General features: G+C 46.3%; 1 protein-coding gene across 1 annotated transcript in view; it reads left to right on the top strand.

The window, feature by feature from the left end:
• Pdia5 (protein disulfide isomerase family A member 5) overlaps positions 1–23,179 on the top strand; it is a 90,106-nt gene that overhangs the window by 2,014 nt on the left and 64,913 nt on the right. Inside the window, exons 2-3 of the mRNA XM_027936098.2 lie at positions 20,553–20,679; positions 22,965–23,052. Of these exons, the coding sequence (XP_027791899.2) occupies positions 20,553–20,679; positions 22,965–23,052 (215 nt within the window). The remainder of the gene's footprint in view (positions 1–20,552; positions 20,680–22,964; positions 23,053–23,179) is intronic.

Below are 23,179 nucleotides of genomic sequence, written 5' to 3'. Positions count from 1 at the left end.
AGTCTGTCATGATGGTGGGCTGAGCAGCATCTGTAGGGAGTGGGTGCTGTAGTTAGCTAGACAGTGGAGGCCTGCAGTGTCCTCCTCTGGGCCATGTGGAAGAGTAGGAAGGTTTGTGAGAGCACTAGAAGCTGGGAGTCCTGAGCAAACAATGTATATCTTTTCTTTTCCCTAAAACAAGAGTTGGCTTAGCAGGTACAAGTTGGAGGGAATCTATAGGGACAGTGGTGAGTGACTACTGGACACTGGGCTGGGCCTCTGTAAATTTGAATGCTAGTGGATCAGATAAGGGTTTCCTGAGTCCCTGGGAGCAGATTGTGTTTCTTTGTTCATTCGGTATTTGCTGAGGACTGATATGTGCACAACACTGGGCTGAGACCCAAGGAATATAAAGAAGAACAGTGGTCTCCTCCCATCCTTGGATTCACTTCCTGCAGTTTCAGTTACCTGCAGTCAACAAGAAGGGAGAGTACAGTACATTATTTTGAGTGAGAGACTAGATTCACATAACTTTTATCACAGTATAGTTGTAAATGTTATATTATAATTAGTTAATGCTGTTACTCTCTTACTGTGCTTAATTTGTAAATTAAATTTTATTATAGGTATGTGCTCAAAGGAAAAACAGAATAGGTAAGTAAGGTTTGGTACTATCTGTGGTTTCAGACATCCATGGGGGTCATGGGACTATCCCCCTTGGACAAGGGGGACTACTGTATAAAGGAGTCTGCAGGGATTTGTGTTCAGGGATGTACACCCACCACATTATAGCAAAAATATGGAAGTGACTTAAATGCTCAACAACAGCTAGTACAGGTATGTACTTCTGACCCTGTTCATACTATGGAAAGTGGCATTTGTCTTTGTCATTTTGGGCCACCATAACAAATATACCATAGCCTGAGTGGTTTATAAATAGTAGAAATCTATTTCTCACGATTCTAGAGGCTGGGAGTCTGAGACCAGGGTGCCAGCATGGTTGGGTTCAGGGTTAGGGGTGGTCTTCCTGGCTGCAGACTGCTGACTTTTGTTTGCATCCTTACGCGACACAAAGAAGACTGGTGAGCTCTCTTGGGTCCCTTTTCCAAGAGCACTGATCTCCCTGATGAGGGCTCTACCCTCACAGCCTAATCACCTTCCCAAGGCCCCACCTCCTAATACTGTCACAGTAGGGGTCAGGATTTCAGTGTGAATTTTGAGGGGCTACAAACATTCAGCCCATTGCAGTGCTTATAAATAAATGTATTGATTATTGTTAAAATGTGTTAAGCTGTTGATGAAGAGTATCTAAACTTGTGGAAAAATGCCCAAGTGTAATTACCGGAAAAGCAGGATATAAAACCGGATCCCAAGGTGGCTGATGTTCCGTGTGTGAAGAATTAGCTGTGCTCCAAATGTTAGCAGTTATTATTCTGGAAGGTGGAGTGGTGGATGACTTTCACTTACTTCTTTGCTTCTACTTTTCATATATTTTCCCTGTGAATATGTATTAGTTTATAATCAGATAAGTTAAAGATTTTATAAAAAGCTCTCCTTGGAGATCTTCCTTTAACCTCCCAGAAACATACTGGAGTTGAGAGTGGCACTGTCAACACCTGAGACAAGTTAGCCCCAGAGCTCCCAGGTCATGTATCTCTGCCCTTGGGAGCTCCTGTGGTGGAGGCTGTGCTGTCCCATGGAGCCCTGTGAGTGACATCAGCCCTGTTCCTCCCTTTCCTGGAAGCGTGCCTGTGGATTGCAATCCAGTCTCTGTCCAGTCCACAGGATGGAGAGGTGTCCTGTCAGGGCTGGAGCACCCTCCGTAATTCAGTGGTTCTCGGACATCAAGCCAATGACAGCAGCTGTGCTATGATCAAGTTTTCACTGATCCACAGACAAATTGGACAAATAACTAGAGTGAATGTTCTTGCTGGTATTTTTTTTCTCCGAATCCAAATATTTTAAGTTAAAAAACTTGTCTGCTATTTTTTTCTGACTTGATGTCCCTATTTTGGTGGGGTGTTTCTAGTGTTGTTTTTTTTTTTTTTGAAAAATGAAACTGCTGATAGCATATCGTGATTTCCTTTTAAAAAGTCCTTAGTAACATTTATTTTCAGGTGTGTATGATGCATATTTTAATTTAAAAATATATTTTAAGCTAGGCTTGGTGATGCATACCTGTAATCCCAGTTACTTAGAAGGCTGAAACAGGAGGATTGCAAGTTTGAGGCCAGTCTTAGCAACCTACTGAGACTTTGTTTCAAAACTAAACAGCTGGGGATGTGGTACCCCTGCGTTCTATCCCTAGTACTGAGGATATATATATATATATATATATATATATATATATATATATATATATATAAAATATAGCCTGAGATTCAAAAGTCTGAGAACTGCTCTCATTCAACCCTTTTATTTTGTTTTGTTTCATTTTCCAGTGCTGGGGATGGAAACCAGGGCCTTGCCAATGCTGGGCAAGTGCTCCATCACTGAGCTATACCCACCCCAGCCCTCATATTTTATGAGGGAATGATGAGGCTCCCAGAGGGATGAGATTCACAGCCACCCACTTAGCAAGGGCAGAGCTGGAGTAGAGCCAGACCTGCTACATTGTAAATTGGCTTCTTCCCACTCCTGTCCTCTCAGTCCCCCATCTTCCGCCTGCTCCCCTGCTTTGCTCCTGATGGTGACTCGAAGCTCAGACCCTAGGGAACAGTGGGTGGAGGTAGGGGAGACAGATGTTTGCCCCGTTCTCTCCTGCAGAGCTTTTAAGGTACACTCACTCAGGTTCTGTACTTCTCTGGGACCATTATATATTTAATAGGCTTTTGTGGGCTGGCCTGGGGACCTTATTGCCATTTATAATGCTGTTTGGAACCTGGAGTGCACTTTTCCCACAGAAATAAACACATTAAGGAGGAAGTCTTAAAACAGAGCCTGTGCATCAGGTGGAGCTGTGGCTGAGTGCCATCCGCGTGACAAGTACCGACTGCTGGGGATTTGGTACAGGGCCAGGCAGTGGGCACTGAGTGACCAGAGAAGGCTGCATGAAATAATGAGTTGGGAGCTGGCCTCATGAGAAAGGCAGACTCCCAGCCCTGTGACCAGAGTGTGGATCCTCCTGTCTGGCTGACATGTTCCTAGCACCTAGCCTAGCCCTGGTGCGCAGGGGTGTGTGTGTGTGTGTGTGTGTGTGTGTGTGTGTGTGAAAGAATGAATGAGGCAGGCAGGGAAGGAAGCCTCCAAGACTGAGACCCAAGGAGGGAGAGGCCAGGCTTTGAATCTGGCGATGGGTCATAAAGAAGCTTAAATGCCCGGCAAAGCCCGGGGGACTGGATTCTGTAGGTGATGAAGAGATGTGATCAAAGCCGCCCTTTTAATAACAACATCAATCAGGCCTCGTGCTGGGTTGGGTTGGGTTGGAGGGGAGAGGCTGGGTTACTTTTCCAGAATACACTTTCATCCTCTTGCTTTTCTCCCTGTTATCCACAAGATAGAGTCAAGTGTGACGTGGTGGAAAGAACGGGCTTTTAGCCAGCTAGACCTAGCTCGGGAGCTCTGTGGCCTTGGGCCCTGCCTCACTTTTCTTGTTGGTAAGTGGTGATAATAATATCCATCTTGCAGAGTTGAAAGGATCAGAAATAACACAGGTTCGCAGCACAGTGCTTGGTGTGGGAAATTGCCTGGCCAGTGGAGCCTCTGCAGCCATTGCAGGCTGTTAAATACAAAGTGATGGAAGATCAGTGAAGAGGGGTTGGTGGGCAATGGCAGGCCAGGGTGGGGGTGTGACATTGATGCCATATAGGGGGTCCTGTGGTGCTGGGTTGCTCTACTGAGGCCCTTGGGCCTGCTCTTGACTTGCCTTGCTCCCTCTCCCCTGGCCCCTGTAGAGACACTTGGTGTCATATGCAGAGGGGCTAAGGATTTAAGTGCACTGTGTTTTTTCTCTGCTTCCTCCTGAAAGTGGATGCTCTCTTGAGAACAGAGATGCTAACCTCATCAGTCCCTGGAGGGTTTCACCCTGGCTTTGTGGTCTGCTCTGTGGGCTTTCTTGTCTTGCTTAGTGCTTGTGGTAGGTTTTGAAGCTAAGTGACAACAGGCCGGAAACACGCATTACGTATAATGAAGGCTTAAGTTCTTTCACACTGTCTGAGTCTCCCCACTTGATGTGCTACCCACCCTCCCTGCATCTCAGGCCCCAGTGGGAGAGGGAAGGAGCAGCAGCGCTCACCGCTGGTGGGCCGATCCATTCTGCAGCATGTGCTGGAGCCTCTGGCTGCCTGTTTGCTGTGCTGTCCAGAATTTTGTAAAACCTGTTACATTTGTAGAGGGCCTTACCTTAGAGTTTACAAGGCATTTCTACATATTTCTCGTCAATGTAGTGTTGTGTCCTCTGTTAACTTGGTGCGGTGAGCTGGTTAAGTCCTCTGACCCCAGAGAGGGTTGAACAGAGGTCGGAAGTAAGACATCATTTGACAAGATTGGAGGTGTGTGTGGCCTTGAAGGTGAAGGCGTAGAGGAATAGGCTGGGACACACAGTGGCTCACTTGAATGTTTAAGTAGCCTTGCTGGCAGCTGTTTTCCTGGAGTGTCCCTGCAATTTGTTGGTTAGCTCCTGACGGCTGCAGTGCAGGAGGGGCAGCCAGATAGACATGGACTGGCTTCATCCTCCCCAGTAGCTCTAGTTGCTGTCCCCTCTGACCTCCCTATGCTACATACCAGTCTGTGAGCGCTTCTCACTGTTAGCTTTGCAATCATGCAGTGGGGGGTTAATGACACTCAGATGGCATGATGTTAGAATAGCCTTTTTGTGTCTTTTTATTCCTCAAAGTCACACTGAGGTCCCAGTTGTATGTGCAGTTTCTAACTCATTATAGCTTGCCAGGGCAGTGGGGGGAGTATCCATTCCCACCAAAGAATCCTGCAATTCCTCCAGCTCCTTGGTGTCATGAATGAGTGAGCAGATCCTTTAGTCCCTGTTGGAAGGTGCTATGGAAGATCCAGATGGAGAGTTACAAGTGGGGTTCAAGCACCCAGGTGACCCAGCATCTGAGCCCATTTGTGGGCGGGGCTAGAGCCAAGTAGGTGAGAGTGCCCAGGGGCCAGTGGGTTTGCTGTTGTCAGGGGCCTCATTTCGCTATGTTCTGGCCAGAGTATTATGTGTGCCCCACATCAGAGTCCTGTGGACCAGCCTTGACATCCAGTGTGTGTCACAGGTGTGCCCATTCAACAGATACTTCTTTTCCAAATGCATGTTTCCTGTGAATCTGTGAGCCAGTCCCCACACTAAGGTATTGAGGAAATAATGATAAATAAGATTGATACTGTCCCTCTTCCCAGTGGCTTAGTGGGAGAGCCACTGATTAATGATTTCATTCACACAGTAGGTGCTGGAAAGAAAGTGTAAGGTAGTAAGAAAATGTGTATCAGGGATCCCTTGCCTGATGCCGGGCTTCAGGACAGCCTTCTCTGAGAACTTATGGGCCCTCTCTTAGAATAGCTTTTAAATGTATAAATCAGAACATATAGACTTACAAAGGAAACAGTTCTGTTGAAATAGAATACATATTGAATAATATGATAGCAACTTTGTGATCAAATAATACTTGCTTTTTGGGGGGAGACCAGTACCAGCAATTGAACTCAGGGGCACTTAACCACTGAGCCACATCCCCAGCCCTATTTTGTATTTTATTTAGAGACAGGGTCTCACTGAGTCGCTTAGAACCTCGCTTTTCGCTGAGGCTGGCTGGCTTTGAACTCGCCATCCTCCTGCCTCTGACTCCTAGGTCACTGGGATTACTGGCATGCACCACTGTGCCTGGCAATATTTGCTTTTTTTAATTGATGAATCAGACAAGAAGATCTAATTTCAGTGTAGGTATCTTCTGTAATTTTAAGCACCGATGTACATGAACAGTATTTCAGGATATCTGCACCAATTGGGACGTGATTAGAAAAGGTGATTTCTGTTGGTGGCAAAGTCAGACACTGCTGGTAATTGCCACTGTAATGTGCCACCTACTTCAAACATGCAGAAAGCATTCAAACATTCATAAATACATTCATAATAAAAGCTGGATTTCAGTCAGAGGTTGGTGAAAATTAAGATGTAACTTCTTTCCACCCAACTTCATAGACTCCACTGCAAAGAAAAAGGATTAAAACTTGAAAATAAGAGATGACTTTGTAACCTTTTAATGCAATACTGGGGCAGTGTGTAAGAAGCCCACCTGAGGCCCATCTGGTGCCCTGGGTGATGTTTGTTTTTCTTTTGAACCCACACACTGTAGGGTTAAGTAGGATGTGAATGGTTCCTGTTTGATAGAGAAGAGAAACCCAACAGTTATTGCCCTGAAGAACAGAGCCAGTTTGGTTTCTATATTAACTCAGTATTCTTTCCCGCCTCCCCTCATTGGCTATATGTGTATTACTTCCTTATATCCTCTTTTTAAAAGTATTTTTAAAAGCTTTTTTCCCCCTTATATCTTCTTTTGACCAAGCTTTGTCATTTTAGTGGGTCTTTTTTTGTACCAGGGATTGAACCTTGGGGCACTTAACCTCTGAGTCACATCCCCAGATATATATATATATATATATATATATATATATATATATATATATATATGAAATAGATAAACAGCAATTTTGTGATAAAATAATATTTGCTTTTTTAAAAAAATATTTCTAATTGTAGATGGACACAATACCTTTATTTTATTTTATTTTTTTGTGGTGCTAGGGATTGAGCCCATGGCCTTGTGCATGCAAGGCAGGCGCTTTACCAACTGAGCTAAATCCCCAGCCATATTTTCTTTTTTTTACTATACATATGAGACAGGGTCTCACTAAGTTGATTAGGGCCTTGCTAAGTTGCCGAGGCTGGCTTTGAACTCGCAATCCTGCCACTGGGATTACACCCATGCCCACGCCTGGCATTGGGTCCCTTATTAATGAGTTAAATATTAACTTTGATATGTGCTCAGTGTCTGTTTTTTATGGGAGTTAGAGTGTAGGGCAGGAAGAGGAGGTGGCTGAGGGAGGGCCGAGGAATAGCAGCATGCAAAGGGCTAAGGGAGAGGAGGGTGTGTGAAGAAAACAGAAAGGATGACCAGAGAGGTAGAGAGAGACCAAGAATGTCTTGCCTGGTCTAAGAGGTCAAGCACAAGAGCTGATCTGGTGTGGTGAGAGGATGCAGGTTTCAGAGGGATGAGCAATGGATGCAGGTGAGGTGGTAGAAAATTCTGCCTGTGAATGGAGTGGGGAGTGATGTGGGGTCCAGAGAGGTTATTAAAGGGCGGATAAGTGATAGAATTTCTCCAGCCTGGCTGTGGATAAAAACCACTTTAAGAATATGTATGACCCTCCAGACATGTGGGTTGATATTCTCAAGAAGGTAGCCTAGGAATCTGTATTACCAAAAGGCCTATATCTAGAGCTGCGCTTTGGCTACAGAAATTTATAATGTCATGTTTTAGTCAGGTTTCCATGGCTATAACAAAATACCTGTGATAGTCAACTTAAAAGGAGGAAAGGTTTGTTTTGGCTCTCAGTTTCGTGGGTTTCGGTCCATGCTTGCTTTGCCCCATTGCTTCGGTCCTGTGGTGGCCCAGGACGTCATGGCAGGAGCATGTGGTGGAGGAAACCTGTTCACCTCAGGGCAATCAGGTAGCTAAGTCAGATAAGAGGGGGCTGGGGTTGCAATATCCCCTTCAAGGGCATGCCCCAGGGATCTAACTTCCTTCCAGTAGATCCTGCCTCCTGAAGGTTCCACCCCCTGCCCAAAGCACCACCGGCTGGCCACCATGCCTGTAACACACGAGTCTCTGGGGTACTTCCAGATCCAAGCTGTAGGCGGTAACAACATTAGCTTTGCATGGTGGAGAATGTTTAGCCAGGCACGGTGCTGCTCTGCCCCGAGTGGTGTGCCACATGTTCCCCTTCACAACACCTGCTCTGGTGTCATGTGGCCTGAGCACACGCTGTTTTTGCTGAAGGGACTTGGGGGACTGCAGGTAGCAGAGGAAGGAGGATCAGGTCATCCCCACGGCTCTTTGCCATTGGTCACACTCAGTCACGGGTTGGAAGGGAAAGCAGACTTGGCCTCTCGGCTTTGTCCTGGATGGAGCCCTAGGGGAGGGAGAGAGCTTGAGCACTATCTGTGACTCTTCACGTGGGGGTGCATAGAGAAGAGCATCGCATCTGTGCTCTCAGGCGTCTGTCGGGGCCCTGGCCATACGGCCTTGGCTTGACCCGTGGCGAGTCTCTTAACTGCCTTGAGCCTCAGTTTTCACATATCTACAGTGGGAGTAGTACCACCTCCCACGCTGGTTGTTTATAGCAGTTTTGCAAACATTTTTACTGTGACTCCTGCAAGAACAGTTGTACATTTTAAAATATAGTCCAGTATATATAAATAAATACAACAGATATAAAGCTTCCCCTAAATGCTTAGTCTTGCTACCTATGCTACACACTGTGATTGCTGTTTAATGTCATTTTAAAAAGATGCTGGTGTCACCCAATGGATTGGTTTCATGACTGCTCTTGGGTTGTGACCTGAAGGGTGAAATCATGGTAAACCCTCTCCTTTAGAGGACCGATGGTGATAATGTGCGTCAAAGCGCGGCTGTGCACTGTGGGTCATGAGGGGGAGGGAGTTGTTATTTTCTTATCAATTAGCAGAGATTTGAGGCAGAGTTGGATTTCCGGAGTGGGAATTCACCTGCTCTTCCTCCTCCCAGCTGCCTAATTCAATGTTCCCTCTACCAGTTCTTCCTCGTTAACAGGCCTGGCACACCGGGTTGGCAGCCACCCAAAGCCCTCTTGGCTCTAAAAGAGGTTTTCCAAAACATTAAAAGCTTCAGGGACTTAAGTCTTGGTTAAATGCACTGCAGTTGCAATTTCAGGATAAGAACCCTGTTTTTATAAGCTCTCAGATCAATTGTACTGCCCCTGACTTGTCCCTGTTGACAGCCACATTTGTGCTGTGGGGGACATGGGGGGAGAGGGAGATTGCACTGTGGAGCCCTAAATATAAAGTGTGCTTTCTTCTTGTTGTTCTTATCTTTTAGTACTGGGGATTAAACCCCGGGCACTCTACCTCTCAGCTTCATCTCCAGCTCTTTTTATTTATTTATTTTTTTATTTTGAGACAGTCTTGATAAATTGCCCCGCCTAACCTCTAACTTGCTATCTTCCTGCCTCAGCCTCCCCAATAGCTGGGATTACAGGCACGTACCATCGCATCCAGCTAAGTGTTATTTTTTTTTTTAATTTATTTTTTTAGGTGTAGATGGATACAACACAATGCCTTTATTTTTATGTGGTGCTGAGGATCGAACCCGGATCCCCTGTGCTAGGCGAGCGCTCTACCGCTGAGCCACAATCCCAGCCCCTAAGGTGTTATTTTTTTAAAGAAAGCAAAATGTAGGTTGCTATTCCTAATCCAAAATGCTTGCAACTGGAAGTGTTGGATTTCAGATTTTTTTGAATTTTGGAATATTTGCATAGACACATAATGTGATATCCTGGTGATGGGACCTAAGTCTAAACATAGAATCCATTTATCTTTTGTAAACCTTTCATTACACGTGGCCTGAAGGTAACTTCATACCTTATTTTTGGCATACTTGCATTTTGACTCTGATGTGGAATTTTCCACTTGAGCTCATGTCAACACTCAAAAAGTTTTGGATTTTGGAGCTTTTAGGATTTTGGATTTTTAGATTAGGGATACTTCACGTGTGTAAGAAACGCAGTCAGCCTTATTTATGGGAACAAATAGTGAGGTGTGTGTGGCTATAGGAATCTGTTTTCTTTATGCTTCAGCTTGGGCACTGGGGTCTGTCCGATTTGGTTCTGAATCACAGCTCACTTACTCCCTCTGTGACCTTGATCAAGGGCTGTAGTTTTGACCTTGGGTGGAAGATTTGGTTGCCACCTTGTGGCACTCTTGGCAGGGGGTGAACCCTTTAGGAGCTCGGCTCTAGTGGAAAGAAGTAGGTCACTGGGGCCCTGCCCATGAGAGGGCTCTTGTGTGGCTCCTCCTTCATTCTCTTTTGATTCCTGTCCATAAAATCTGCCATCCACTTCCTTCTCTGGTCATCAGGCTCCCTTACCCGAGGTGGTGGGTCTACCTGATCATAGACTAGAACCTTCAAAAAACCGTGAGAGCTAAAAGAAACCTTTTCTCTTGGAGTTAATTATCTCAAGTATTTTGTAATATTGACAAAAAGCTTAATAATACAGCAAAATCCTTAACTCAGTCTCTTTATAAAATGGGTATAATAAAGTACTTCTTATGCTTGTTAAGGTAATTAAATTAGAAAATCATGTGAACTGCTTAGCTCATTGTGGGTCACACTGTTGTTCTGGTCATAATGGGCTAATCCATAGGCCCTGAATTTTGGAATGAAAGAATCTTCTCTTGGATTCTTCTATTCCAATGCTTTCCCCCCTGCACGTTCCCCTTTCTGGGGGTGGTGCTGAGGATTGAACCCAAGGGCTGCTTTTACCACTGAGCTACATCCCAGACCTTTTGATTTTTTTATTTTGAGATGACATCTTACTAAGTTGCTGAAGCTGGCCTTGACTTTGTGCTCCCTCTGCTTTATCTTCCCGAGTTACTGAGATTACAGGCATGTGCCACCACGCCTAGCCATTTCCCCCTTTAATAAGCATAGTTAACTCTCCCAAGTGCAGCTAGCTAGGAGTCCACCCCCCCCACACACACACACGGAGTGTCACTATTTGGGGACTCGTGGTGCTCGTGGTTATTTTGAAGGCTGCCAGGTAGACACTTGAGCATTTGGAAGTGTGGTTGATGAAGTCCCCAATCTTGACTTGCTCTGAGGCCTTCACTTCTGGTGAAGAGTGGTGCTTAGCCGTGAAGTTGATGACTTGCTTAAAATTTGACTTTTAAGGAGCATAATTTACTCATATTTTAAAATTAATGTTCTTTTGTGCATCTTTATCGTCAAAGCCATTCTACAAGTATTTGCAGGGTGTATGTTGCATATAAAGCATTTTGCAGATTCTGTGTAATAGTTTCTGTAAAAAAGCTCTAAGCTCATGTGGGAAAGTGCCACTGAGCACTTATTGGACAGAGACATATCAGAAGGCTTAGGAATAGGCAGGGACAGCGTTGGGTTCTGAGCATCTCTTTTTTTCTTACTTTTGTTGGACAAGTTTTTTGTTTTCATCTGCCGCAGTCTGTCTGGGCACAAAATAACCGAGCCGCCACAAAACCTTGTAGGTTCAAACAGCAACTCTTTATTCCCCAACTTTCACCGGCACTCTACACACACTTCCTGGGAATACACTCCCTCCACCGGCTCCAAGTGCCAATTCTCCCCACTAGAAGTGCACGGGAACTCCAAAGTCCCGGGCGCCCGAGGCAGCAGAATGCGCCCTAATTGGCCCCCAAATTTGGTCTTGGTACCAGTGGTGGGGTGAGGTTCTTTGCCTCACCTCTGTCCCAGCAGGATCCGCCCTAATCCTGGAGCCGCCCTAATCCCAGAGCAGGGTCACCTTTCAACCATTCCCTCTAGCAAAATGCCAGGTGTCATTCTCACTAAATTGTGGCTCTCAACATTCATCCCCTCTTGTTTGGAAATAGTGCCAGACTTATAGAAGAGGTGCAAGAAAAATACAAAGGATTCTCAAATCTCCTTTGTTCGGTTTCCATGAATATTAGTATTTTATCACATCTGTTTGATTGTGTTCTTCCTCTACATATGTAAAGTTTACATATAATATCCTTTGCCCCATAAATACTTCAGTACAGTCTTGTGCACATGTTTTGTTCAGTGATGGTTTGCACTTCCTAGAACTGATTCCTGTAGGTTAAATGATGCATGACTGTATTTCCTAAAGTGCAGGGACATGCTTTCATAACCACACTGTAGCGGTTAAAATCAGAAAGATAGTACAATGGCCCTTCGGTATCTTTGGGGGATTGGTTCCAGGAACCGCTACAGATAACAAAATTCATGGATGCCCAGGTTCCTTAAATAAGATGGTGTAGTACTTGCCTAAAAGCTACACATACACTTTATGACATCATCATCTCTAGCTCACTGGTAATGCTTGGTTCAGTTGAAAATGCTTTGAAAATAGTTGTTAACTTATACTGTTTAGGAATCATAATAAGAAAAATAAGTATTCCTGTTCAATATAGATGAAAATCAAAATTTGTTTTTCCATCCAAAGTTGGTTGAATATATAGATGAGGAATCCACAGATACAGAGGGACTCACAGATTCATTACTCAGTTCAAATCACACATTGCATTTAGTTGTTGTTCTTTAGTTGCGTTTAACTTGGAACAGTGCTTAGTCTTTTGTGGCCATGACATTTTTGAAGAATTTTTCTCAGTTTGGTTTTTGATGGTTTTTTCCATTCGGTGCATTATAGCAGGAGGCATGTGATGTCAATTTGACCCATCACTGGTGTTGGTAACGTTGGCCCTTTAGTAGAGGGGGTTTCTGCCCTGTTTATCCACTGTAAAGTTGTATTTTCTGTGGGGAGATACTTTGAGACTGTTATTTTCATAACAGTAGCCAAGTGGCTACTGTTTATATATTTAAATTGGATACTTATTATGGCAAGTTGGAAGATTAGAGAAAGGGAAAGACTATATAGTATCCAGGGACAAAACCTTGCATTTTTTTCCCTTACCAGTTTTTTTCCAAGTGTAATTTTGTTTGCTTATGGTTGTGGTCATACCATGTGTATTTTGAATTCTGCTTTTCAAAAATTTAACATTAAGGCAAATATCTTTTGCATTGCACCATCTTTGAAAGCATGTCTGTATTATTTTCCACTTTGTATAACCATTCCTCTGCTGATGGACATTTGAGTTGTTTACAGGTCTTGGATCTTCCAAATAGGGTTGTATGAGTCATTTCTGTGTCAGAACTTCTGCTAATTTCCTCAAGGCAGATTCCCAGAAGTGGAATTATAAAATCAAAGAGTACAAATATTTTCAAGATACCTGATGCATTATGTCAATTAGCTTTCCAAAAGAATTGTGTAGTTTATGTGTTTGTCACAGTATATGGCAGTTGGACCCAATATTTTAAGAGATAAACTAATGGTGCTTCTTAATCTTTTTTTTTTTTTTTTTTAAATTTTGAAACTGTAGCCCACCAGTGAAGATATGTGTTGAGATTAATTTCCTGGATTTTGAATTATGAGAGCATTGGTATTTATTTCCAAAGATAAATTATAGTACAATGTAGCCCATTACTCTTTTCAAGTGGTAACGTTGTTCCCCAGCAGTGGAATGAGCTCTGATGTCTTGGAGATGGCAGTATCTAGGGAAGATCCTTCAGGCTGGAGAGGGATTTGAGATCTCATGTGTGAGGGCTTGGGGTATTTCACCTGGAGGGTCCTACAAGGGGATGTATTTGCCATCTTTAGAGTGTGATTGCCTGATAGTTGGTGTGGGAAGTGGAGGAATTTAAGCATTTTAGTGATTGGAGCTGTCCAAGATGAAATGGGTAGGACAGAGGATGTGGATTTATAAGTATTAACATATCAAGATCCCACAGCCTTCTGGGTCCAACTGAGTCTAGCCATCTCAGGTGATTTTGAGTCCTTGGCTCATCTGAAGATGACATGTGAGAGGATTTCTATATAGGGAAACCAATCAGCCCAACTCAAAAGCATTCACTTGCAAGAGACATCCTGGCCTGAGTCTCCTGGAGGGTCCCTTTAATAGAAAAAGGCTGAGGTAAGGAGACTGGAGAGTTAATTGTCTTGACATTTGTGGGTAGCTGTTATGAGATGGCCAAGATACCTGATAATAATAGGGTCAGGGAAAACCTGGAGACTTGGGAGGAACACAGGGCAGATCAATCCCTTGTCAGTCTCTCTGTCTCCTTCCTTATAAACAATTTATCTAAAGTATAATGCAAGATTTGATGCCTTAGGCACTTTGAAGTATCCCCACTGAAACAGATGTTAATATTTCTTTCTAGTTAAGGCTTTTGTTTGAGTAGGTATTCTAATCTATCTGTATATGGGCCAGAAGATCCAGAATAATAGTGCCTTAAAAAGACTATTTATTTTACTCCTATAGAAGGGATGTTGCTGGGCCAGTGTGTCCCTGTGTGGTGTTGGGGAGACAGTCTTTCTCTGTTGTTAACTCCACATCTTTAGTAAGTCCTTCTCATGGTCTCAAGGTGGCTTCTTGAGTTTTGGCTGTCTTGTCTAAATTCCAGCAGGAGGAAGAAGGAAGGGACTAAGAAGACTCATATCAGATGTCTTTTAGGGAGAGTTCCTAAAAGTGACCATGAACACCTGGGCCTACATTCCAGGGACTGGAATTTTGCCATATGGCCACACTTGCTCCAAGGGAGACTGAGAAGTGAGGCTTTTATTGTGGGTAGCCACATGCCCAGGGAATCAGTAGCTTCTTCACAAGATGCGATCACCTCTGGTAGCCTTCAAGTCAAGTGTCCCAGAAGTCACAGTAGGAAAGAAACTTTGGAAGTCACTTTGAGCACCCCCATTTTCCAGAGGAGGAAACCAAGATTTCACGGAGAGATGACTGGTCCAAAGTTGGAGCCAGTAACTGTCAAGGTCAGAATTAAACTTGGGTTTGACTCCAAGTACATTGCTCTGTCTCCAAATCCTGAGCTCTAAGTTCTCATCTAGCTCAAGTCCTCTGACTTCGGGTTCAGACCTCATCTGTTTTTAACCTTTTCCTTGAGTCCCTTCACCACTAGCTTCTTCAGCTTCTAGACTTTTAGAGTCTGACATTTCAAAGCTATTTTGAGCAAAATGTGGGTTAAACTAAATTAAACCAGTTTCTTCACAGCTCCCAGCATGAGAAGGGTATCTTTTTTCAGGTGACAGAGCACTAAAAAGGTCGAGTTGCTGCCCACCTCCACCCCTTCTCCTAAATGTTAAATTTCTGTCCCTAAATCTTCCTTTGTTAGCAAGCCACTTTTACGTAATTAACTGTCTCTGGCTTCAGGATCTGCAGCAGAAAGTAAATCTATAATGACAGACGGCTTTGCTGGTTACAGCGAATATGAGGGCGCTGGCACACGCCCCGGAGACGGAGCTTTTTAAAGCGGAGGGTGTAACGTGCATGGACTGTTCTCCCTGATTATTCTCCACAATTGTACGACTCTTTAAGTCTAGTGGTGATGGTGGGTGGGTAGCCGGCTCATTCGGCTGATGGAAGAGTGTGTGCCGAGTGCACAATTTGGGAGTGGGCACGAGGCCAGGGCGAGGTGGAAAGGAAAGAGTGCCCATTCCTGGACGTGGTCTCTGGGTTCAGATCTGGAGAAATTTCCACATGTAGGATCTTAATGCTTTGTCCCTGAGGCCCCTGGCAGACCCCAGGATCCTCTGGGCTTGCCCCAAAAAGGTTTAGTATAAATTCCCCTGGGGACCTCCTTGCCATGGTTGTGGGAGATCTGGGCTTCTCCTGGTTATGAGGACAGGACCTACCTAGGCAGGAGCTGGTGGTCTCTTCTGCTCGCCTACTGTCAGACCCTGGTACTGTAACCTCAGAGCCTCTGTCTCCTTATCTGTAGAGAGGTGAGCACCCACTCCCTGGGCTATGATGAGGGGTCAAAGAGCCAATGCACGTGATTCCTGGAAAGCACACTCCAAATGTGCTGGGCGACCTCTCGATCTGGGTCGCTGTGCAGTTGGCTGACGCCACCAGGCTCTTTGGTGCTAAATGTGCGTACGTGTGTGCTCCTTCCTGCCTGGACTTGCTGTTTTGCCTGATTGCAGGCAGGGCCCTAGAGAGGAAGAGGTGGTCCTGCTTTTCTGTTGTCCTTGCTTATTAATAGTAGTCATAAAGGTATTTAATTATTATGTTCTTCCATGTGCTGAGCATTATGTTAGGGTTGTCGTATCCTTTTCCCTCCTCATTGTAGGCATTGGTGGTATCCTCTCTATCCTCCGGCCGTAGATGACACTCAGAGGTCTATCACAAGCCTGAGGTCATCATACTATAAATGGTGACACCTAAGTTCACCCAGCTCTGTCCAACTTCAAAGTCAGTGCACTTTCCACAGTGTCTGGGAGCCGGCAAAGGGAGAGGAGGAAGGCAGAGCTTAGAGACATGCGAGCTGGGTGGCTGGAGATGGACAGATACCTGGTACAGGAGGAAGGAACGCTACCATTGGACCAGCATGTAGGCATGCGGGGTGCTTCCTGGGCTCTGAAGAGAGCCTTGTACTTTGATGGAGGCAGGAAGATGGTGGAAGGGGCCTAGTGTGGGGGAGGGGAGGGTGCTAGTGCTGTGCTGTGACAGATTGGGGATCTGATACTGTAACTGGGTAGAGGGCTGGTTTTCTGATACAAGCAGGATCTGGCCTTGGGGCCTCTGTTCCCCCGGCAGCAGAAAAGGGGGACAGGGTCCTTTGCAGTGTTTGACCTGCACTGTGGAGATGTTTTATGAGTGTCAGCTCAGTCCCAAGGTAAATTGGAGGGCTGATAAGCAGGAAGCAGGCAGTGACTGGTGTAGACAGACAAGTTTGCATGGTGAACAAAGGGGAGCCTTTTTCTCCACCTCTAGAGCCTCTGACTTCGAATGTGAAGAGCCTGCCAAACACAGGCAAGCAGGCTGGCTGGGAGCACCTGTCCAATACCACGCTTTCCCCAGAGGGTGCGACAAAAGAATAGACAGTCTTTGCATCATTAATGTCGTTATTGTAGCTCTAGTTATTGTTGTTACTGAGGTTTGTGGGTTGTGACTTATGGAGTCTGCAGGAAGGCCCTGGGCTGGCCATCCAGGCTCACTGGAGCTGCATCTCCTGGAAAGGAAGGAGCGTGCACACTGAAAGGTTAAGCAGGCAGGAGTGGAGAACCTGGAATGTTAAGTGGCCTGAGGAAGTCCCCTTGGGCTTATAGGGAGGGAGGAAGTGCCTCCCTCTTGCCCACCTCTGAGGTTGCTGGCTAGGGTGAGGTCTGTCTGAGGGGACAGAGGGCCTGTCATCCCTCCCTACCTCAGAACCTGAGGCCTCACATCTGAGCTCTTTGGACCACGTCTTCCTGGATTCTGTCTGGATCTTGCTATCCCCATTGTTTTCCCCTCTCCCTTTCAGACCTTCAAATCCTGCTTCTCTAGGCAAATCCTCCTTCTTTTGTGCCCAGGAATGCCTGCGGGCTCAGTCTTGGAGGAGACAGCCCCTCCTCTTGACCCTGCTGGGCCTTCTCACCCCTCCTTTGTCACTAGCTCTTGCACTGGATGTGACTGCTCAGCAGCCTGCTACCAAACCCTCCCCATCTGAAATTCTCCCAGATGTCCTGGGGACCTTGCTAAGCCTTGGGCCCCTTCCCAGCCCCTCACCACTCAGTCTGGCCTGCCTTTCCTGTGTCTCTTGTCAGGTGGGGTCTGAGAGCCGCCTTCTCACCTCCCTCTTGGTTGTCTGCTCCTCTGGCCCACCCACAGAGACTTCAGACATTCTGTGGCTCACCCTCTTTGGGTGCCTTCTTGCTCACACGTCTCCACCTTGAGCCTTACCCCAAGAGAAAAGCCTCCTCAGCTACTGTTCCCACTCTCCCACCTTTAGCTATGGGTTCCGGTCTTCTAGCCCAGATTCCTCAGAGGCATTTGGGCTTTTCATCTTTCTTCCTCGCTTACCTGTGAGCAGTCATTGAATCTGTAGTTTGTCCCTCCATGGCATTTGGATTGACCCTTTTTTCTCCACTGGGGTAGCTGCCCAGCTGGTCCTTATACCACCAGCCCAGTGGCTTGATGAGTCTATACAGTCCCACACTCATTCCTGCACCCCTTTGTTAACTGGCCAGCCATGCTCCCACCTGCTTCCTGCCCAGACCATGGACTCCCAGGCCAGCCCCCTGCTCTTTCACTGGCTCCAACCCCGACCCTCACTGTGTGTTGGTCTTTCCAGGTTCTGTGGTCCCTTCCAGGGCTCCTGACACCTGCCATGTACTAGCCTTCTTTCTGACCTACTCTTGGTAGGAAACCTCTGCAGGTCAGTGTGTTAATGGATGTGATTTGTCATGTTTATTAAGCTGGACAAACATTTCCTGAGGGCTTTCCGTGGACCCTGCCCTCTAGAGTTCTTAATCATGGGGGTGGAGGTGAGGGTGGGGAGACAGACCCTTCATGGAGACCAGCAGGCAGACTGCAGGGAGTGCCCCCTGTCAGCCCAGCTTCATGACTGGTAATAGGTTTCAGGCAAAGTCAATTTGCTCAGTGTATTTCCTGTGGAGCTTAAATTCTCTACTGTGTCATGGTAAACATTGGGTTAGAGGCTTTGGTGGCTGGCTGGAAAGTGGCTTGTTTAATCTCAGGTGGCCTTTGGTCAGATGACCTGAGGGATTGACTGGTTTTATAGGAAGGAAGCTAAGCTGTGCCGGAGACAGGCTCCTGTGGTTTCTTGTGTGGACATGGTTGTCCCTGAGGCCCAGCTGCATGCCTCTGCCTGGGCAGGTCTTCCCTTTTCCTTCTCCAAGGTTCCAAAAGTAGGTGCCTGCCAGGCTCAGGAAGGGCTGGCCTAGAGGTCAGAGTCCTGGGCCAGGGCAGTTGTTTTTCTTGACTGGTCAGATTATCTGAGGATTAAAAACAGCAGCAAGGCAATCTGTTTTTTAAACAGATTTTTTTTTTTTTTTTTTCCTTCTCTCTCATCACCATGTGCATTGAGCTATGGACATTTTAGACTGAAGTTCATTAGCTCCCTGGGAGCAGTTGGATAACACATACTAATCAAGTTGGAGGAGCTTTTTGGTACACTTTTAAGGTTGCACAAGGGCAGTGGGTCCTCAAGCATTGCGTCCAGGTTGGGCAGGATGGGCAGGGTAGACTGAAGGAGAAATAATTCCTCGACTTTTTTTTTTTTAATATCCTTTTAGTTGTCAATAGACCTTTATTTAATTAATTTTTTTATATGCAGTGCTGAGAATTGAACTTAGTGCCTTACTAGGCAAGCCACAACCCAGCCCAATTCCTTGTCTTCCTCTTGGAAGGTTGTACTCTGGGGAGAAGGACCTCTGGATCCCAATGGTAGATGGTTTAGAAACACTGGAGTATGGTCATGTTTTCTGTCTTCCACTCTGCTGAGATGGAAATTTGTGTTATATATTATGGTAACTGATATTGACAGCTTATATGATTTATAAAGCATGTTCACTAAGTCCTCCCATCTCATCCACACAGCAGTCTCACGAAGGAGGTATTATCCCCAGGTCAGATGTGAGTCATGAGGCCCCTGGAAGTTGAGTGATGTTGCCTGGAATCTTGGTTGTAGAGTGGTAGAGCCCAGACTCAACTCTAGACCTCTGTCTACCAAGAAGCCGTAGACTGAGAGGCATGGGGGCGAGCAGAGAGACTGGGATTCAGATGTCCTGGCTGGCCTTATTAGCTGTGTAATTTTGATCAGATTCTTTGTTTTTAAAATTTTCTGACAGAAATCAAAACTCTTCTCAGTATTGTGGAACACATCAAATAGTCTCGAGTTGCCCCTTTTTACTGATCACATCCCTCTATGATTTCTGACCTTGTTCCAGTCCAGACTGGTCGCTCTGTAGCCTCTGTTGTCCCAGGACATCTCTTCACCATCATTATGGTAATTCTTCTTGTCTCTGATCTGCTAGATCCTAGGTTCCATGTTGGTCTCATTTTTCCTTTCTTATTTTGCCACAGCATGAATCCCAGTGGCTTCCTGAGAAAGAGTGTGTTGGTGGTAAATTTTGCAAATCTGATATCTTTGGTCTGCATGAGTAAATCTATGCTCACGACAGTTTGGCTGGTTATAGAATTCCATTTGGTTATCATGCTTCTTTAGAATTGTGAAGGCATCATTTCATTGTCTTTTGGGGTGCATTTTCCCTTTTGAAGCTTATATGATATCCTCTTTGTCCACAGTACTGTACCTTGGTGAGGGTCTTTTTTTGTTCACGATGCTGTGCTCTCTCAGCTGAAGACACACCCTTCATATTACAACATTTTCTTTTTCTTTTTTTTTTGGATACTTTCTTTTCCTTAGTTTTCTCCCTTTGTGTGTATGTGTGTTTTTTTAATTTGGCTCTTGTACCTAATGGATTCATTCACTTATTTTTCTTATTGTGTGTCCTTTTTAATTTTTTTCCCCTAGGAATATTTTTCAGTGCTGAGATCTCTTAGCTGAGTGATAAAAACTAACACCTTTCGTCCATTCCCATCCCAAACACAAAGGGGAGATCTTGATTCTCTGTGGTTTTCTGCTTAGTGCTTCTAAGTGGATGGAGTTTTCATATGGCACCAGTGTGTGGCATTTGGGAAATGTATACAGTTACAGACATTGACCTCCCAGGAGCTTTCTATTGGGGTGATAACATTGTATGCCTGTGTACCCACACCATCCATCTAGCCTCATAAAGTGTGTGGAGCGGGAGGGCGAGGTGGAGACTGGGAGTGGGCAGGGAGGTGCCTCTGGAGGTGAAGAGGCGGGTATGGTGGTGCCCTGAGAAGGTTTGGTAACCTCATTCCTTAGAAGGAAAATGTGCTCTTGGTGCCACGTACCTAGGCACTGATTCTCCCCTGAGCCAGGCTGGGAACTGGGACTCATGGTCCATGGCTTCTTGATCCACAGGTAGTCCTTCCTACGTGGCTATCCTCCACAAAGGTCTCCTCGCTCATTGAGAGGATCTCTGACCCCAAGGACTTGAAAAAAATTCTCAGGACCCGGAATAACGTACTGGTGCTTTACTCCAAATCCGGTGAGTGTCTCTCCTGATCTTGTCATCATCCATAAACTGTAAACTGGTTGCCATCAGATAGAGTGCACGAGAGCAATCTGTTGCTCTGTAAGATGGGTGGGGGTACAGGTGGTAAGGGAGACCTTAGGATTAAGGCCACTGAGGGAGGGTCCTGGGATGTTAGAGTGTCAGTGAAGATTGGGGCAGAGTTACATACAGGCATTTGTTCAGCTGTTTTTGCGTCCCGAGTGTCATTTCAATTCTTGATTATGAATACTCCTTGGGAAAGTGCTCTGGAGCCCCTCACTACCTTGGGAGGACAGTAAACCACAGTGGGATGGACACTGGCTTCCTGCACGGGCAGCGTTGAGCCTCACCCGGGTATGCTTTGCTGGAGCTATTGATGAGCTGCCTGAGTTTGCCTGTTGCCAGCTGAATCAGTCCCAAGTGTGGAGGCACTCACCCAGGCCAGCAGCCCTGGCCCTGCCCGGTCCCCATCTGTCTCCCTCTGGGGTCAGACACAAGACATGCAAGACTGGCTTTGGAGTGGGCCCTAAGCTCGGCATGGCAGCTTCACTGGGGCAGGAGCAACAGCCTGCCTGTCTTCTGACCTTGAGGCTGGCAAGGGCACTGTGGACACAGAGAGAGGTTGGCCTGGCTCTTGGCAGCAACTTTGGGAAGGGCAAGTGGCTGACGGTTGATCTTGTTCCAGCAGAGTGAAGGGTTTTTTTGCAGCTCCCGAGGATGTCAAGTTTTCTGTGCTCCTGAAGAAGCAGCAGCCAGTAGCTGGCCAGCTCTGGGCACAGCTCTCCCTGGCAGTTCATCCTCGACATCATTGGCACTTGTGGCTGATGGATGTTTTGGACGCGTGACCCTCCTGAATCCTGTGCTCCCCAAGTGTCCGTGGCACATGGCCATTCTTGTGGCCACTTGCTGCTCCTTCCTTTTACAAGGGCCTGGCACACACACTCCCTGAGTTTGCTTTTGGAAGCCTAGAATGTGAGGAGCCTTCCTCTGCTATCAGGAATAGCAGGGAAACTGAGGCAAGGGGGAAACTGAGGCAGGGAGGAAGCAGTGTTTCTCTGGAGGTCCAGGTATGGGCCTCTGAATAAACCTGGCTCCCTCCCTTAGACATTCCTGGAGCTGGGTTGGTTGTCAGTGAAGAAGGATGCTCGGCTCCTTCTCAGGATACAAGGTGCTTTTATGACACACACAGTACTTTTATGAGACAATTTCATTCGCTTCCTTGCCACAGGGGAGGTTGTGCACTCTGTCTGATAGCAACCAGTTTACAGTTGAGGTCCTTGGAGCTAACAGGGAGTAACTGACTTGCCTGAGGTCTCCTTTCTAGGGGTGGCAGAGCTGGACCCTTAAGTTGCCTCTGCTTCTGGTGTCCTCTGATGGAGGATAGGAAGAAATTGGTTAATGCTGCAGTGACAGAGGACTTTGAGATCAGTGTAAGGCACAGACAGGGCCTTTTACAGCAAGAGTGAGAGTCTAGCCTTGCCTCAGTTTCCTGACGGTAGAGCTCCCCGTGCTGCTGACTTTCCAGTCTCCTTCCTGCTTTGGAGTGCTGGGGGTGAAGCCTGGGCAGTTATCTCAGCCCCCTGCCCCCTTGCCCACACCTGTCACACAAGTCTTGTGACCCCAGTGGGTTTTCTGAGCATCAGAGAAGCTGAATTTTTTCTTCCCTCCCTTTCTGTGACTGAAAGGCAGGGTTGGGACAGGTGGTGGGGTACTTCTGTATTGCTGTCCTTTATTGCCTCACCCCTGCCTGCACTTTAGGAGTGGCTTGCCCTCCTCCTGCCTGGCCATGGCTTCCTGGGAGGGCCTCCTCTGAAGGCTCAGGAGTATTTCTTGCATGATGCTTTTTATTGGTGTCTGAAAGGATCAGCTTTTTTTTTTTTTTTTTGTATCTACAAACAGCTACCATTATCCACACTGGAAGAGAAGATCCGCGGAGGCTTATAATTCAGACATCATTTCTGCTTGGCTTTGGGACATATCGGTTGGGTTTTGGTGGGAGAGGCAACAGATTGCTTTCCCTGCCTGCATCTGCCTGGCGGGCCTTTTGAGTGAGCTTGCTGACTAGGGATACACGTGGGAAGGTGATCAGAGGTCTGTAGGGTGTCGGTATCAAACACTGGCCACAGAGGCTGGTCCCCAAGACCCTGCATCCTGTAATAGTAGCCAGGTGCTTTGTCCAGATCCACAGGGACTGTCACTGGACCAATGAGAGGCCTTTCCCTTCTGCTGTTCTTCCAGAACCCCTAGATACAAATGTTTAATGTTTTGTTTTTTTACAGAGGCAGCAGCTGAAAATCATCTCAGGTTATTGTCCACTGTGGCCCAGGCAGTGAAAGGACAAGGCACCATCTGCTGGGTGGACTGTGGGTACGTCCTGGAAGCAGAGGGCACAGTGACTGGGGGGGCATGTGGGAGCGTGAGAGCTTTGGTGGTTGGGACAGAATTGTCCTTTGGTTAATACTCTGGGAGAGAAGATGGCAGGTTCTATGGAGAT

This window comes from Marmota flaviventris, chromosome 8 (assembly GCF_047511675.1).
Source record: "Marmota flaviventris isolate mMarFla1 chromosome 8, mMarFla1.hap1, whole genome shotgun sequence".
NCBI classification, from domain to species: domain Eukaryota; kingdom Metazoa; phylum Chordata; class Mammalia; order Rodentia; family Sciuridae; genus Marmota; species Marmota flaviventris.
This window is presented reverse-complemented; position numbering and strand designations above follow the sequence as displayed.